Source organism: Merops nubicus, unplaced genomic scaffold (genome assembly GCF_000691845.1).
Source record: "Merops nubicus isolate BGI_N331 unplaced genomic scaffold, ASM69184v1 scaffold2406, whole genome shotgun sequence".
In the NCBI taxonomy this organism is placed as follows: Eukaryota; Metazoa; Chordata; class Aves; order Coraciiformes; family Meropidae; genus Merops; species Merops nubicus.
In genome coordinates this window covers 57,726-73,385 of record NW_008615423.1, presented here as the reverse complement: position 1 = coordinate 73,385, position 15,660 = coordinate 57,726, and the positions used below count along the sequence as shown (strand labels likewise).

The 15,660-nt window shown below is 40.6% G+C and overlaps 1 protein-coding gene across 1 annotated transcript; it reads left to right on the top strand.

The window, feature by feature from the left end:
- The first annotated feature begins 590 nt into the window (after positions 1–590).
- On the top strand, positions 591–13,787 carry NUF2 (NUF2, NDC80 kinetochore complex component). Its single transcript, XM_008942495.1, has 12 exons — positions 591–661; positions 2,146–2,222; positions 2,899–2,960; positions 3,876–3,973; positions 4,568–4,641; positions 6,460–6,556; positions 7,474–7,536; positions 8,311–8,448; positions 9,422–9,562; positions 10,349–10,524; positions 12,340–12,475; positions 13,484–13,787. Exons 1-12 carry the CDS (start codon positions 602–604, stop codon positions 13,631–13,633), a joined length of 1,272 nt encoding a protein of 423 aa, XP_008940743.1. The 5' UTR covers positions 591–601; the 3' UTR covers positions 13,634–13,787.
- Positions 13,788–15,660: the final 1,873 nt, after the last annotated feature.

The following is a 15,660-nucleotide window of genomic DNA, read 5'->3' as shown; positions in this document are numbered from 1 at the left end:
AGAGAAATGGCTTTAAAATTTAATCGATGCTTTGGTGTGATTCCTTGTGCTGCTGGGCACATGCTTGTGCCTGCTGGAGGAGGAGAAGGCGGCTGGCTCTGCTTGTTTAGGGAGCAATGGGACGATCATTTAAAAAAAGTAAATTAGATTTTAATTGATCCTGGATTATTTCTGTAAATTAATAACTGTTTAGCTTGTAGGTATTTTTGCCCGTCCATTTAAATAACATTATGAAGGGGATGCTTTGGAAAGGCATTATAGTTTCTGTGACCTTTATAGATTTGTATTTTTTTTAATTGGCAGTACTTGATTTGAAAACGTCTCAGTGAGCAGCAGTGTAATGAAAAACTGCATAGCTCTGACCATTGCAAGTGTAGTTGTCCGAGCTAATTGCTGCCTGTTATGTTTGTATTATGAGATGGTAATGCTTGAACTGCAAACTCTTGGAAAGTGAAACTTCTCAGTCTTAGTGGCTCAGTAAAATGGGTCTTCATGTGTTAAAGGCAGAACTACTTTTATGGCCTAGTCTGGGAGCCCTGAATAATCAGCCATATGGACTACTGATTTGTGTCCCTTCTTCTCGCAGCTTGATGTTTTGCACATGATTTACATGAGAATCCTGCAGAAGGTGTATGGAATCCGCCTGGAGCATTTCTACATGGTATGTCTGTAGTGGCAGGCCTAGTGAAATGTGAAAGAAAAAAAATACTGCACTTAACAAATTAAACCTTGAAGTGTCTCCTTATAACTTTCTCACTAGCAAATGGCAAGTTTAGTTGTAATTGCATGAATGGGAACTTATGGGAGTGGGAAATTCTGCCTGTCTTGTGGAAAACTTGTGTGTGAGTTGCTGTGTACCCATGGGTGGCTGTGTTCAGGGAGGACATTAGTCTGCTCACTTAGGCAGGAAGCAGAGTGCAGTACAGGCATCAGCATGGGTCATTTACCAGAGATAAATGAACACAGGAGCATCTTCCGTGGGCAGTTGCTGAGGCCTTGCTGAGTATGTCTGAGAAGCTGCTTTGATCGTTGCTCCTGGTTGGGAAGTTGGCTTCAGCTTGAGATACTTGCAGAACTAGTGGTTTTGTGGGTGTGTTGCCTCTGGGTTTTCTTTTTTTGTTGTTGTGGGGTGTGTGTGTTGTGGTGTTTTGTTTTTTGTTTTTTTTTTTTTTTAATGGAAAGGAGACTCCTTTCTCCATGACAGGAATTAGTGGTCATGAAGAGGAGCTCACTTACCACTGTAGGCTGTAAGGAGTGCTCTGTGGAGAGCCCTCTCCTTCTGCAGTTAAGCTGAGGATTCTTTTCTTTGAGATGCTGTGGGTGCCATAAGTGTCTGATCCCTCCTGGACCTTACAGATGTGCTTATGAAGGAACACCATCTCTGGTCTTGAAAATATATGCTGTCTTCTTGGGCATCTGCCTGTGATCGTGGCTGGAGGAGGATCTCTGCTTAGATGTTAAACTGGCCCAGAAGGAAAGGAAATGTTGCTTTTAATGTTTGGTCATCTCCACTTCTCCATTAACTGAGAGGAAAGTAAGAAGTGCAGCTGGATGTTAACTGATACTTTTTTTGATTAATGCTGTCTTCTGTCTCTGTTAGACAAGAACTGATGCCTGGAAGTGAGAATAGGTAATATTGTCTTGGACCATTTTTGGATAAACTGGAAGGAAAGATCATATGTGTGCAAGATAACCCAGTTCTTACGGGCAATTACATTCAGTCTTATGAGGTTTAAATTATCAGAAGTGGTGTACCCCTGCCTTCTTCTGAATTCATAAAACAATTGAGTGTGAATTACGAGGTGTTTAAAGAAAGAGCTTCTTGTTGTTAGGTGTGCAATGCAGAGACTGTCCATGTGCACCATTTTTGAACAAAACTGAGGGTTTAGATTGAATTCCAGAGGTTGTAGTGTTTTGTAAATTGCTGCTTTATTGTCTTTTTATATTTGACCAGCCAAAATTGGCACTTAAAACAGTCCGCTGGTTAACTTGATGGCTTTTTTCAGCCTCTGAAGTGTTCCTTGTGAGTAAGGAGACCATCCTCAGTGTGTTTAACCTGCTTGAATTATTCTATGTTGAAACAGACCTGTGTATTTTTAAGTATTCTTTACTTATGCATTGTATCTCTCTCTCTCTCCTCTTTAGATGCCAGTCAATGTTGACATAATGTATCCACAGATATTTGAAGGCTTTCTACCTGTTTGTAATTTGTATATCCACATGTAAGTAGAAGGTGCAGCATCTGTTTGGTTGCTATTCCTTGTAAAGGTCCAATTTGTTAGAGCCAGTGGGGCTTGATGCCTTTCTGCTGATGCTGGTTCCATTGCTTGTTGGCTCTGAGAAAAGTGAAATTTGCAGATGGGCAGAGGACAGCAGTGTTTAATGGAGTAAAATTTGCAGCAGGCAACTGTTTTGTCAAAGTGGATGTATTAATGAAATAATCCAGCCTCACTGAGATGGAGCACAGGTTCAAATGGGTCATCATTACACCTAGAGAAGGGACCTTAAGTACCTGCTGTGTAAATTTGCTGTCCAAGTTCTGTGTAGATGTCTATGTTGGAATGAGGCAAGTGATAGACTCGAAGCTTCCTTTCTGTTGTAAGGGGAGAACTGGCTAACAGTTGAGTGTATGAGTTCCCTAATTAAGCTGAAAAGTTGTTCTACAGGTAAGCATTTTGTCTATAGGAATCTTTGAGATGCTGCAAGAATACAAATTTCTAATGCTAATCTGTGTGTAGAGTCCTGCTATGTTAGTCTTGTGGGAGCTGCTGTCGCCTTGTGCTTGCTGTACGTATGCTGTGGGATGAGAGAACAAGATGAAGTTTGTAGTAAATGGATACAGCACAGGAACTGAGTAATGGTCACTGCAGATAAGGTTGTGTTTTGTTTCCCTCGCAGGGAGCGCCTGCTTCCCGTGTGCCGGATTAATGACTTTCAAATTGCCGATGTTTTAAACCCAAGTAAGCAAACTCACTGTAGTCCTTGTGTTGTGTGGGGTGCTGGGTGTCACATGATATCCAGCTGCTGCTTCTCTGTGACATAGCCCGTTGGGCATCTTGTACACAGAGCTGTCCCAGGCTTCCAGCTACTCTTCTGACCCTTGCTGTGGCCCTTGGACAAGCTGGCTCCGATGAGCAGTTCTCCTCCTTGTTCCTTATGTAGGCTAATCCAGTTAAATAACTTGGGTGGGGGGAATTTTGGATGCTATGAGTCTGAGCTGCTGCTCTGGAGAGCAGCCTGTGATATACTCTCAATAGTGTAAGAATAGATGGTAATGAGAATGAGCCTGGCAGCTCTGGGATGCTGCAGGATTCTTGCCCTGATGCCTGTGTAGGTAGTGACTCACTTTTTTGCTTCTCCCTCCACATACCCGGATGTGATGGTTCTGGTAGAACACAAACTTAGAAAAGCCTGTTCTGAAGAACTCACTTCTGACTCAGTCTTGTTTAAGACATTCAAGACTTTTATAATCATCTTTCATAAAGTTTGCTTGGAATAGAACCAAAAAGTCCCTGCAGTTCAAACCGCTGTCTTCAGTTAACGTGATAGTGAGTTACAGTCTTCAGAGCTGTAGCTGAAGATTTGCACTCTTTCTCCCTGACATCTGTTTTAATAGGATGCTGTATTTTAAAAGTCTTTCTCGTAGGTGCCCTTTTCATTTGTCAAATTGCATGGAATTGCTAAAACATTGGAAGTTTATAGCTTGGTGCTAGTTTTTGTGTAGTCTGTGAAATCTTTGCTATGTGAGCAGGGGAAAAAAATAATTTGGAATATCTTTTGTAACTTGTCTCTTCTGAGTTATTTCAACTTTCTAAGCAGTTGCCATCCATGCATGAGGAGACTGGAACAGTGATGGCTTGCCATTCCTATTTCAGAAACAAAGAGGACAGTTCGCTTCCTGAGCGGCATTCTCAACTTCGTGAATTTCAGAGAATTCCGACGTGAGGTCTACTTGGAGTTACAAATGAACTATGTAAGATTTGGTGCCATGTTACTCCAGATAACATTAATTATACTTAAGTAGGTAACATAGCACTGGGAGCATAAAGGTGTTTTTTTTTTTTAAATTGTATGTTTAAACAACACATTGGAATCTTAAACGTAGCTAAGTAACACAGGAAAGTGCCAGTTTAATATTATGTAAAATTTGTATAACATGTTGTAAGCTTACACAGATACTGTAAGTGGTTTAAGAAAAAAATTTAGCAAAGCCATCAGCAAAACCTGTCATTTTAGAAGAGCTTGTCAATATTGTAAAAGTTTCTGTATGACCATGACCAAGTTATTACTTACCCTATTATCTGAATGTGTTTTTGTTTTCCCAGTAACTTATTTGATAGTGTAACCTCTTAAGCAAAGATTTGACACCTCACGTTCTTTTGAGAAAAGATGGATGTACCAATCAGTGGGCTGAAGCTAGAATTGCACGTGGCTTCTCCTGAATATCTCAATAATTCAGAAATGGTGCATTTCATGTAGAATAATGATGAGCAGGGGTCTCACAGAAGCCCTGAGAGAAATCTTATTCCTCTAAAATAAAAAATATCTCTGAATATTTAAATTGCAGAAATCAGCTATGGAGAAACACCAACAACTGGAGACAGCAAATCGGGAGGCAGTGCTGAAGCTGGAGAAACTGAAGTGAGTATGAAGATTAAGTAAGCACTCTGAGATGTGCTGCTTGACTTGGCTGACTTCCCTCCTCTAGTGCACACGATCTGGACAGCCTGGACCGATGGGCTGGGGCCGGTGGGGTGAGGCTTAACAAGGCCAAGTATTCGTTCCTGCACGTGGCTCACAACAACCCCATGCAATGCTGCACACTAGGGGAACAGCAGCTGGAAAGGGACCTGGGGGTGTTGGCTGACAGACTGCTGAATATGAGCCAGCATGTGCCCAGGTGGCAAAGGTGACCAACAGCATCCTGGATTGTATCAGAAATAGTGTGGCCAGCAGGACTGGGGCAGGGATCATCCCCCTGTTTTGCTCTCTACAGCTTCCTGAAAAGGAGGTTGTAGCAAGGTGAGGATTGATCTCTCAAGGAACAAGTGATAGGACAAGAGAAAATGGCCTCAAGTTGCACCAGGGGAGGTTTAGGTTGGACATTAAGAAAAATTTCTTCCCCAAAAGGGTTTTGAAGCCCTGGAGTAGGCTGGCTGAGGAAGTGGTGGACTCTCCAACCCTGGAGGGATTTCAAAGCTGTGTACATGTGGTGCTGAGGGACATGGTTTAGTGGTGGACTTGGCAATGCTGCCTTACAATTGGACTGGATCTTAAATGCATGAATGATTATTGCAGCCTGTTGGTACCTAGCGGCCCTATAAGAAATATAGGGACAGACTTTTTAGCAGGGCCTGTTGCAACAGGATGAGGGGTGATGGTTTTAGACTAAAGGTAGATTTAGACTAGATATAAGAGAGACCCTTTTTACACTGAGGCTGGTGGAACACTGTCTGAGGTTGCCCTGAGAGGTGGTAGATGTCTCATCCCCTTGAAACATTCTATGACTGTATTTGGGGTGCCTGAATAGCAGCAGAGTAATTTGCCCTTGTGATTTCACTTTGATAACTACTGTAGGAACTTTTAATTTGAGCAGACTTGACTTCTCCTTTGGCCTTTGTCTGACTTTGTTGCTGGTTAGCTTCCTGGGGAAAAAGTCCAGAAAATACAGTGATGTTGTGATGGCTTGTGCTCAGTTACAGAAGTGGCTCTACCGGTGTTAGGCTAGAAAAGTTGTTGGCAGGAAATAGAATGTGACTTTGGGAGTATATGATTGCTTTGAGAGGACACTGTATTTTGTATGCTGGGGACTATGGTGAAACTTTTTGCTGTTATAGTTAGTTTTTAGTGATATGTCTTTCTTCAATAGCTGTAGGAAGCCCATCTTTCACTTAATAGATGGGTAAAGTTGTCTTCCTTCAGTTGACACACATTTGCCCCATTCTCCGTTTCAGGCCGCTTAGTCTTGCTGCCTGTCTTTGCACCATTAAGTTTTGTTTTTGCTTGTGGATAATAGGATGAAGAGTTGGCTCATTTCCAAGATAGCTTTCAAAACAAGAAGTTTTTCCTCCGATAGCTGCTCTTACATGCTGGGCAGGAGGTTCTCTAGCTAGCTGTAGGCCTACTCTAATACAAGTTGTTTTTATGACCAGTAATATGCAAATTTCATAAATGATAATTACCACAAAAATTGGTAGGTGTTGCTTTTTTGTGCTTTGCTTTAAACTTAGTCCTCTGTTATGCCTGTACCATTTCTTGCCAAAATATTGGTTTAGATTATGCTTCAATTACAAAATCTATTTTATTTGTGAGGTGTATTAATTTGAGACTGTCTTGCCCTGATTACTGAAGTAACTGGTTGTAATCTCATTGGAGAGAGTGATTGCTTTATTGACTGTACTGTTGACCAGATTATAATGATGTTGAAACTTTATGCAATATCTTTATTTTTTTGCTTAGCACTGTCCCAGTTGAACATCAAGCAGAAGTCAAGCAACTGACAGAGAACATTCGAGAACTGGAGCAGCTACTGAGGCAGGACTATCGTCGGAAACAAGTATGATCTTGACAATATTTCTCTGAAATGCTTCTGATCATGGGTGTTGCTTATTTCTGTTGATTTTGTTCCCCTCCTCCTTTTACTGCAAAGGATAAAGGGGACTTTTCTGTTTTAAAACAAAGGTCATTGCAACCCAATGCTTTGTCTAACCTCTATCACCGACCCTTAATTTCACTGTAGGGAATGTGAAATGTACTTGAAATTAGACTTAAGGAATACAAAAGTGAACCTGGCTCTTCTTGAAATGCTTTACTGCAATGACTTGGGAGATACCTGTGTTGTGCTTCAGAACTGTGATGTGTATGGTTCCCTTTGTTTACCACCTGAATCTGAAGAACTGGAACTGGTGGTGAGCCATGGCAAGAAATGGGGCCTAAGAAGTGTGACCCAAGGGAGTGCCTGGCAAAAAGAGAAGGGTTGATTGCTGGGGTAACTTTACAGTAATGCTGACTTGCATCTGAGGTCTCATATGTAGCCTTTTTTGGCTGCTTGCGGGGGGGAAGCCTGTGGTTAGCTTTTCTGTGTTATGTCACATCTCTGCTATTACTATATTAACTATAGGCTTGAATTCTCAATTATTTGGGACCTTGTAATAACTTAGTGCCTCTGGTGAAGAAAGTTGTGTGGGTGTAACACTTCCAGGGTCAGTAAGAATACAGATAGTCTGTCTCATACCCCTGTGCCTACTTACCTACTGCTGGCTACATCCCCAGTACTCCCAGCAGATTTTGTCACCAGTAGTTTTTGTGACAGTGTTCTCCTTCCCCGTCTTTTAAATCATATACTACAATTTTGTCTGTTAGAGCATTCCCAAGAAACCATATGTGAGGTTTCTCTTGTAGACATCTATGAGAGAAAGGTAAAGGAGGCATCAGTTGTAGAGGTGCTTATCTAAAATTTATTCCTTTTTTTAGGCAGCTTTGCAAGAAGTGATTTCACAAAAAAAGTCAGAAATGGCAGAGGGTACCCGAAAACTGGTAAGTACACCTGTGTGCAGGCATAGGCTGTAGCTTGTGTCTCAGATCAATGAATAGATCATCTCTCTTTCTAGGGTCAAATTCTTCTTGGAGCTAGGTAATGTTCAGGTAGTGATTATTAGTTTATTTTAAAAAAGTGGTTTGGCTTAATTTCTCCCCCCCATGGAAGCTTTAATGCAGTAGCTTGTGTAATTGTTAACTTTAAGTACACCTCTCTGCAATGTAAAGCTCTGTCTGTGTTCAGGAAGCTGATCTGTTAAAGGGCAAGAAATCTGGACTTCTCAGAGTTGCAGACTTAGCTTAAGTGCATAGAATGGCTGTTGAGGCAGCCACTGACCCCGTGGGGCCAAACAGGAGGGGTTTGAGAGGTTGCACAGGAAGCTTGTTGCTATTTTACCAGGTTGATAGAGCTCATTCTGAAACCCTGGGGTTACTGCCTTGGTTTCCATAGGTGAGAGGTTATGAAGGAGGGAGCTACTGTTAATACCTATTAGCTCGCAGTTTTTTTGTGGAGTGCTGGTTAAATGTTGGTTTTGTGACTTAATATTGCACCCCTGTAAGCAAGTTGGGGGAGTAAAGTGGACTGTTAACTGCCTTGATAGGGAATGTTAATGCTGTTTAGAGGAATTTTATTTTTAAAACAAACTTTCTATTGAGGAATGACTTAAACCAGAAAAGAACTTGCCTAGTCATAAGATCCTGGCAAACCAGGCTTCACAGTTCCTCTTTTTTCACCTAAGTGCTAGTATTGAAAGTGTTTGTCTTGTTAACTAGAATGAGCTTAAAGTGATGATGGCTACTTTGAAAGAAGAACAAGAGCAGCTGAAATCGAAAATCGTGGAGAGTCCAGAGGAACTGAAAAATTACAAAGAACTGATGAAAGAGACTGTTAAGAAACTGAAGAAATCCAAGGTGAGGTTTTCCTCTGTTTACACAAGGATGTATTCCAGTAGGAAAAGCACATTTTACTGGACTGTCATCTAGAACTGCTTCTTGAAGGGCTTGCATTTCTCATCAAAAAAAATCAGAACAGTGGTTAGTCTGAAATGAAATCATGACTTCAGAGAAAACTGAAGGGTGCTTGTTGGGGTGGGCTGTTTATTTTTTGGTTAGTGTGTTTGGTGTTTTTTTTTTTTTCTCATTGGTGGCTTTTTTGTTGGCTTAGGTTTTTTTGTGTTTTAATGCAGTTGCTGCTACTTTGTCATTGATGGGTAACTGTTTATTAGTAAAGCTAGGTGTAGAACTCTTGAATCTGTACTATACCTGTCAGGCTGTTTGCTCTCAAGAGGTGGCAATATTTTGGCAGTTCATGAATCTCCTTGAATTTAGAACACGTACTTCATAGTGTCTCTGTTACCATTCACTGATTTTGGACTTTGTGGCTGTTTCCACTAGTACACTGAATGCTGAGTTCCCTTCCTAGCTTTTTGGTGTAGTGTTTTGGGTTTTTTTTTTTTTAATAGTGATGTCCAGTCTTTAAATGTCTGTCACTCATGATTGCTTGTGCATCACTGAAGCTTGGATAAGTGTCTCCCTAGGCATTTGTTCCAAAGGTGTAAACTTATTGCTGTAATTCCAGCCTTTCTTTTTATGAAGCTCTACATAATTCCTGTTTTACCCACATAGAATTTCTTCATTGTACAGCTGCTTTTCTGTCCTATAAAAGTTCAGTGTAAAACAGTTGCATGTCACTTTTTCTGTGCTTTCCAAATAGATACTTTTTTTTTTACAAACTGAAGATCTCATTTCAGTAACCAGTAAATATTAATTCTAGTGTATGCTAAACAGTGAGGGAATGGGTGCAAAGGGCAATATGCAGTAATACTACACAAAATGACTGCTGAACTCCAAAGCTGTTTTATTAATGGCCCTTTTCTCTTTAAAGCAAGAAGTTACTGAGAAATATGAAGGTTACAGAGACCTAGTTGAGGTTCTGCCATCATGCCAGCTGGAGGTCCAGTTATATCAAAAGAAGATGGAACGACAAGGAGCAAATGTGGAGATGCTGGCCAGTGTATTATCAGAGGTTCGTATTGTTTAAATAATATCTGGTTAGGGAGAACTTAATGTCTAAGCAATATAGGTGATCATCAATAAATGTGGGCATTTTGAAAGTTCCCATTTCTTCTCTTCCCCAGAAAGAATCTGGATAACTTCAAAATCTCATTCTTAAAAAATTAGCTGCTGCTTTGCTGTGTGCCTCTAGCTAATGTACTGTTGACCACTTTTAATAGTCAAAGCCTTCGTTGCCATAGAAACCTGACCTAAAATAGTTTTAACTGTCTTGGGGTTGCTGATAGGAAATGATGGAAGAAGAAAAGTGAGATCCAGTTTCTCCTGCCTAGAGAGCAGAAACTTAAGAGCAAAAAATGACTGCTTCAAGAAGAGTCATGTCTTAAGTGCCTTTAAGTATTGATTGTACTAAGCCAGACTTTCCCTGATGAAATATTTGTCACAATACAGTACTTTGCTATTTGCTACTCAGCTTTGGGAGAATGCAATTGTTAGAAGCACTTGGAAAAAGTTATGCAGTGTTTTTGAGAATTTTATAGCATATGTTCAAATTACCCTTGGCTAAAAGCTGTAGCAGAACTTGTAGTAACTTCTCAGCATCATTCTAAGTGGCATCTTGTCCATTTGGATATATTTAAAATTAGATAAAAGACTAGAACTGAAATTTGACTGGGAAAATTGGCAATCAGATTTTCAGAATGCAGGAAGCTAGTTCTAATCTTATTAATCTGATGGGGTATGTTTCAATTATTTCTCCCCCCATTTAATTTTTTTTTTCAATACTACTTATGTGCTCTAGGTCAGAAATCTGGAGGACCAGCTTGAGAGTGCTCAGATCGAGCTGAAAAAGGGGAAGACAGATGAAATGTCCTTAAAGAGACTGGTCACTGCAAAACATGAGAAGCTGTCTACAGCTGAAATAAGGATTAAAAAGAAGCGTGAAGATGTTGAGCAATATAAGCACACTGTGTTTGAGTATGGACGAGTTGACATTTCTGCCTGGTGCTACTTTATGTCTTTGTTATGTGCTACCAAAGTCATGCCTGGTACCAACACGTAGCTTAGCAGGAAGAGGAAAATGAGCGATGTGGGGTAGCTTTGTATGAAGACCAGTAATGCTGCAGGCAGGGACTCGGGGTCTCAAATCAATAATTGCAATGTGACTTGACAGCAATTCTTTTATTGGAGCACTAATTTAATTTATAATGCTTATTCTTGATTCTTTTATCGTCTTAAAGAGAATGTCACATTGGGATAATTTTCCAACTTATCAGACTTCAACAAAGCCCCATTTGCCTTTCATGAATTTTTCATAATTTCCCTTGCCACTTTTGCTCATTATCAAAGATGTTCAAGACCCATGGGGAAATGGGGCTCGTGTCTCAGAGGAGTATTATCCTGACATGATGCTTCTAAAACAAAAGGAAAAGTGTCATTTGATCAAAGCCTCTTAGCCCTTCTTCTTTCCTACCGTATGCTAAAGGCAAGTTGCAAGGCAGTGTTTACAGCACAACAATCACTTCTGCAGCAGCAAACTGCAGCGTTGTAAGGTTATGGCTTCACACTGAGATTCCAAGTACTAAACTCTTACAGAGAAATCTGCTTAAATAACTTTTTTTGTACATGGATAGGAAAGCAAATATGGAAGATTATTGGCCGGGTAGATTAACTGTGATGGAAGAGAGCTTCTTCCACATAGCTGAGAGAGACAGCCAAGATTTAGTCATGCTGGTAAAGCCTCTGTGCTGTGTAGAATGGCAGCAAGATTCACAGGCTTCCTTTGTTCCTCATTTAGTGTATTGTACCAGCTAAAGCAGATTAATTAAAAGCTACTTTTCCTTCCAAATAAAGAATGAAAATAACAAAGGAGGATCAGATTATATTAAAAGCTGCCTCTCATTTCTCTGATTTTAGTGTTAGATATTTCCCCTGAGTGATAAAATCAGATGCTTTGGTAAGCAAGAGGGGAAAGGAGGTAACCTTGGTTTGAAAACAAGAGTTGTTGCTGGTAAATAAGACAATGTGTCTTGACTGTTCCCGTGAGGTAGGAAGATGTAAGTAGGCTCTTGCTAAGTATGAATCATTTCAGCCATTCTTTAGAGAAAGCAGCTGCTACGGTTCCAACTGTAATTATTGCACAAAAGCGAAGTACAAACTGGCAGTTGTGTTTTTTGCACCTGAAGTCAGAGTAGATCACCTGCTCTGTTCCCACACTAACCTCTTGCTGATCATCTGGCAGCTCATAGCTGGAGCTCTCTGAATTTGCCCACAAGCTGGGGGAATGTTTGGGATGCAGTGAAACGATGGACTGGAAGTTGCAGATAACATAGCTACATGCATGGGATTGGAGCTCAGACTTGGTGGGAGGGGATCTGGGGCTAAGGAAAATAATGCTGAAACATCAAGTGCAGCTTTGAACCTGATCCTGTGGCTGGCCTTTGAGCAGGGCTCTCCACTGACACCTGTACTGCATCATTCACAGGCAGGAAGATGCAGTGTCCAGCTGTTGGGTTCATTCCACTGGAGTCACTTGAGCTACTGTGATGGACAGTAACTGAGGATCTTCAACATAACCTTTAACTCCACACTGAATTTCATTTCTCATTCCTATGTTCTTCTAGTTTAAGAATTGGACAAATTTCCAAGCAACTAAATTCTATACAGCTTTTTTATCACTTTTAGAAGCTGCATGTTTAATACTGCTAAAACGTGAGCTTTGCTTGTAGTGAGGTTAAGTGTAATCTGGAGTTAGTCAAATGGCTCTGTACTTACTATTTTTCCCACTTTTAGATATTGTAACAGAGTTCAGGAGAAGAGGGGTGCTGTATATGACAAAGTAACAGCCATTCACAAGGAAATCCAACAGACAAGGTTCAAAATTCAGCAGCTGAACGAGAATGCTGAAAAACAAGAAATGAAAGCCAAGGTGAGTTGTTTTTTTTCCTAAAGAAATCCTGTTTGGACTTCTTGAAACTGATTTTTAATTTGGGCTGCATAGATAATGAAACACTTATTGACCCTAAAAACAAGTAGACTGCACAGGTAGTGGTTTGGGTGGATAAGGGCAGGGAGAGCACTTCCTACTGGTGTTTCTGTTGGGTTAGCAACCAAACACCTGGGGCTTGTTCTCATCTCTGCAGGCTGTATAGGAGAAGGGGCTTTGCAGACCTGAGGGAAAAGTCTCTGGAATGGTGTAACTGTCCAGTATTTTGGGAGCTGAAATTACACTTGTCTTCCCCCTTTTGCCTTTTGTAGATACTATGCTAGTTCCATGAATGTGTTTTTCTGTCATTGTACTTCCAGCTCTGAGCAGCTGGCTATTTTTTTTTTTTTTTGACCCTGGGATCTGACCTGTGAGGCTTTACACTCATGTTGTAGTGATAGGCAGTGCTGTAATTCTCTCAAGAGTCTCCCTCAAACACAGGACCACTCGCCATGTCACAGGCACTTCCTAGGGTTTCAGGAAGATGACTCTCCAGTCCAGCTTTGGCAACAGGCAGAAATCCTGGTGGGCTGGGAGTAGGGAATCACAGTATGCCTATAGCACCTCGTCCTGTCTGTTAGATGCTGAAGTACTGGAGGAATCTCATGCTGGAGGAACAGTTGTAGCAGTCAGTGATGGAGACCTTGGTGATACAGGTTAACACAGCATAGGGCTGTAGTAATGTGAATACTGGCCTAGTGCTGGTGTTTGCCTATTTTAGTATTGTGGCCACTAGAGTTACATCAGAATCATAATGCTGGAATTTTGTGTGTTGCTGCTTTTATTCTGATGTTTTCTGACTTCCTTGTGTTCTATGAATGCTGCTTCTTAAGCCAGGGATGAGAGGTAACTTTGAAATAGAGGCCACCAGACTACTGTCACTTAACGTTTATGCGTTTTAAGGATTTTACTTTAACTTTTATTTTTCCCTCCTTTATCTTCTTTTTTTAGGAAATATACCTAAATCTGAAAGCTGGGTTGGAGAAGCGTCACGAGTCTCTCCTTAACATAGCAAGGAATTATGCAGCCTCAAGAGAAGATAAAATTGCTGAACTAAAGAAGGGGCTGCTTAGAGTTCAGACTCCTGGAAGTAGTTCCTAGACCTGTCTTCACTTGTGTTATATTTTTATGTTTATCCTCATGTCTGGACTCAAGAGCTTGTGCTTTTCATGGGAGGGATGATTATTCCAGGGGAAAGCCAGCTTTCTCACAAACCATGTCAGAAGACACTTAGCTTTCTAGACAGATCCTGATGTTGTGAGCTCACTAATGTGGACAAGAAAACGCTGTATAACCTGTTTGTATTGTTTTAGTCTGTCTGATTTTAGTGGTAATAATGCAAGTCTTGCTAATACCAAATTGCTTGACATTTAGACAGAAACCTGCCTTAGGTAGAAACCATTCCGCAAACTTTGATATGGGAAGATGTGGTCTGGCCTGAATGGACACGCTGTTCAAGATGAGTCAGTCATAGGTGATATTCCACTACTGTTATTCAATTAAGATTAAATCCTGATGAAGCAGTAGCATCCATGTAAATGCCAACTTACTCTCCTCAAGAATATCAGTGACTGTAAACTCTCAAGAGTATCGCTTCAGTTAACAGTATGGTACCTCCAGATGCTTGAACTTATCATTTCTGCTCTGTGGGGTATTGAACCTTCATCTATGTTTGTTAGAAAGTCAGTGTTTGGTCCTATCAAAAAAACAAAATTAGGTGAATATTTTGTACCTTAACTTGTGATGGCACTCAGTTTACCACAGCTTTTAATTATTTTTAAAAAATAAAATTAATTTTTAAAATAGAGGATATAAGGCTATTTAAACCACTTATGTCCCCATCCTTCTGTGTCCCTCCCACCTGACCTGACACACAACAATCCAATTTAAACATTTTGGTTTGTATGTTTTTACAGCTGAAGACTTTTTTTTATGATGAAGGGTGGAGGATTCAAGCCTGTGCAAATAATATCTTTCTGGTTTTAATTCATCCATGTCTCTTTATTACCTAGAGTTGCTGGCAAGTCAGTTAGCAACAAACTCTTACTGAGGCACCAGACCCTTCTGTTTTGCTTTTAGGTTTTTTCTTACATTGTAGCATGTAGGGCTTTCAGTGAAAGTCTGTTAATCTGCAAATCTTAATGTAGTGCAAAGCTTCTCATACTGTTTTCCCATTTCCATCAAGTACAGTTTGTGCTTTGGGGGGGGGGGGCGTGTAGCACAACATTATGTTTTATTACAGCATTATGTTCTTCATGTGCAGGTGTCCCGTTGCCACAGCATGGATTCTAGTGTGGCACAGATATTATCTATGGGAAGATGCTGCTTCTCATTGGCAGTACTTGCTAATGAGCTTGATGTCTGTGCAAAAATGGTGTGATAATTTTTAGGTATTTCCCAGCTTGCTATACTGTGAAATTTTTGAACAGGGATAGCAAAGGTTGTGTAGAGTTTTCCCTTAGCTTTCTTGTGATCTCCCTGCTTCTTGTGCCAGTTTAGCCTATACCCCAGCTTGACAAGATACTGGAAGCCAAGGTTTCTTCCTTTTAACTTCTCTGAAAATTTTGGCATATGGCTTTTTTTTTTTTGATGATGCTATAATGATTGAAAGTAAATTCGTGTGACTTCACGTTCTATAAATACAGCAGTAGTATCTGCTTTCTCATACAGACTGGCTGGAGGTGATGTTCCACAGCCTGGATCTTACAGCAGCTCTTGGGAAAGTGATTCCTAACACCTTCAAACAGATAACTCTGAAGGATTACTCCAGGCAGCAGATGACTTGGATGGGATAAACTTACTGTTCTTCAGGAAACTGCATATAAAGATCAAGATTCCTAGGCTAGAGAGATCACACTTACATAGCCAAGTGAACTGGGAATATGCAGGACAAAGAAAATGTTAAATTCTGGTTCCTGCTCTTGGGGGTTTTGCAACAGCAGCTGTTGGGTAAAATAAAAGGCTTCCAGTCAGGACGAAACAAAACTTCAGATTTCCAGGGACAGGCTTCTGTATTTCCAATAGGCTCTTGTGCCTTCAGAGGGGCCTACTTGCTTGTACCTAAAATACCTATAACACATAACCAAAACGATGTCCTTAAATCTGGAGATAATTGATTCCTAGGTGTG

Excerpts from the sequence above, each read along its gene's own strand:
- NUF2 (XM_008942495.1), top strand. The coding sequence starts at position 602 with ATGATTTACATGAGAATCCTGCAGAAGGTGTATGGAATCCGCCTGGAG. Across the intron at positions 7,537-8,310 it reads CAGAGGGTACCCGAAAACTG|AATGAGCTTAAAGTGATGAT; the intron begins GTAAGTACACCT and ends CTTGTTAACTAG. Across the intron at positions 12,476-13,483 it reads AACAAGAAATGAAAGCCAAG|GAAATATACCTAAATCTGAA; the intron begins GTGAGTTGTTTT and ends TTCTTTTTTTAG.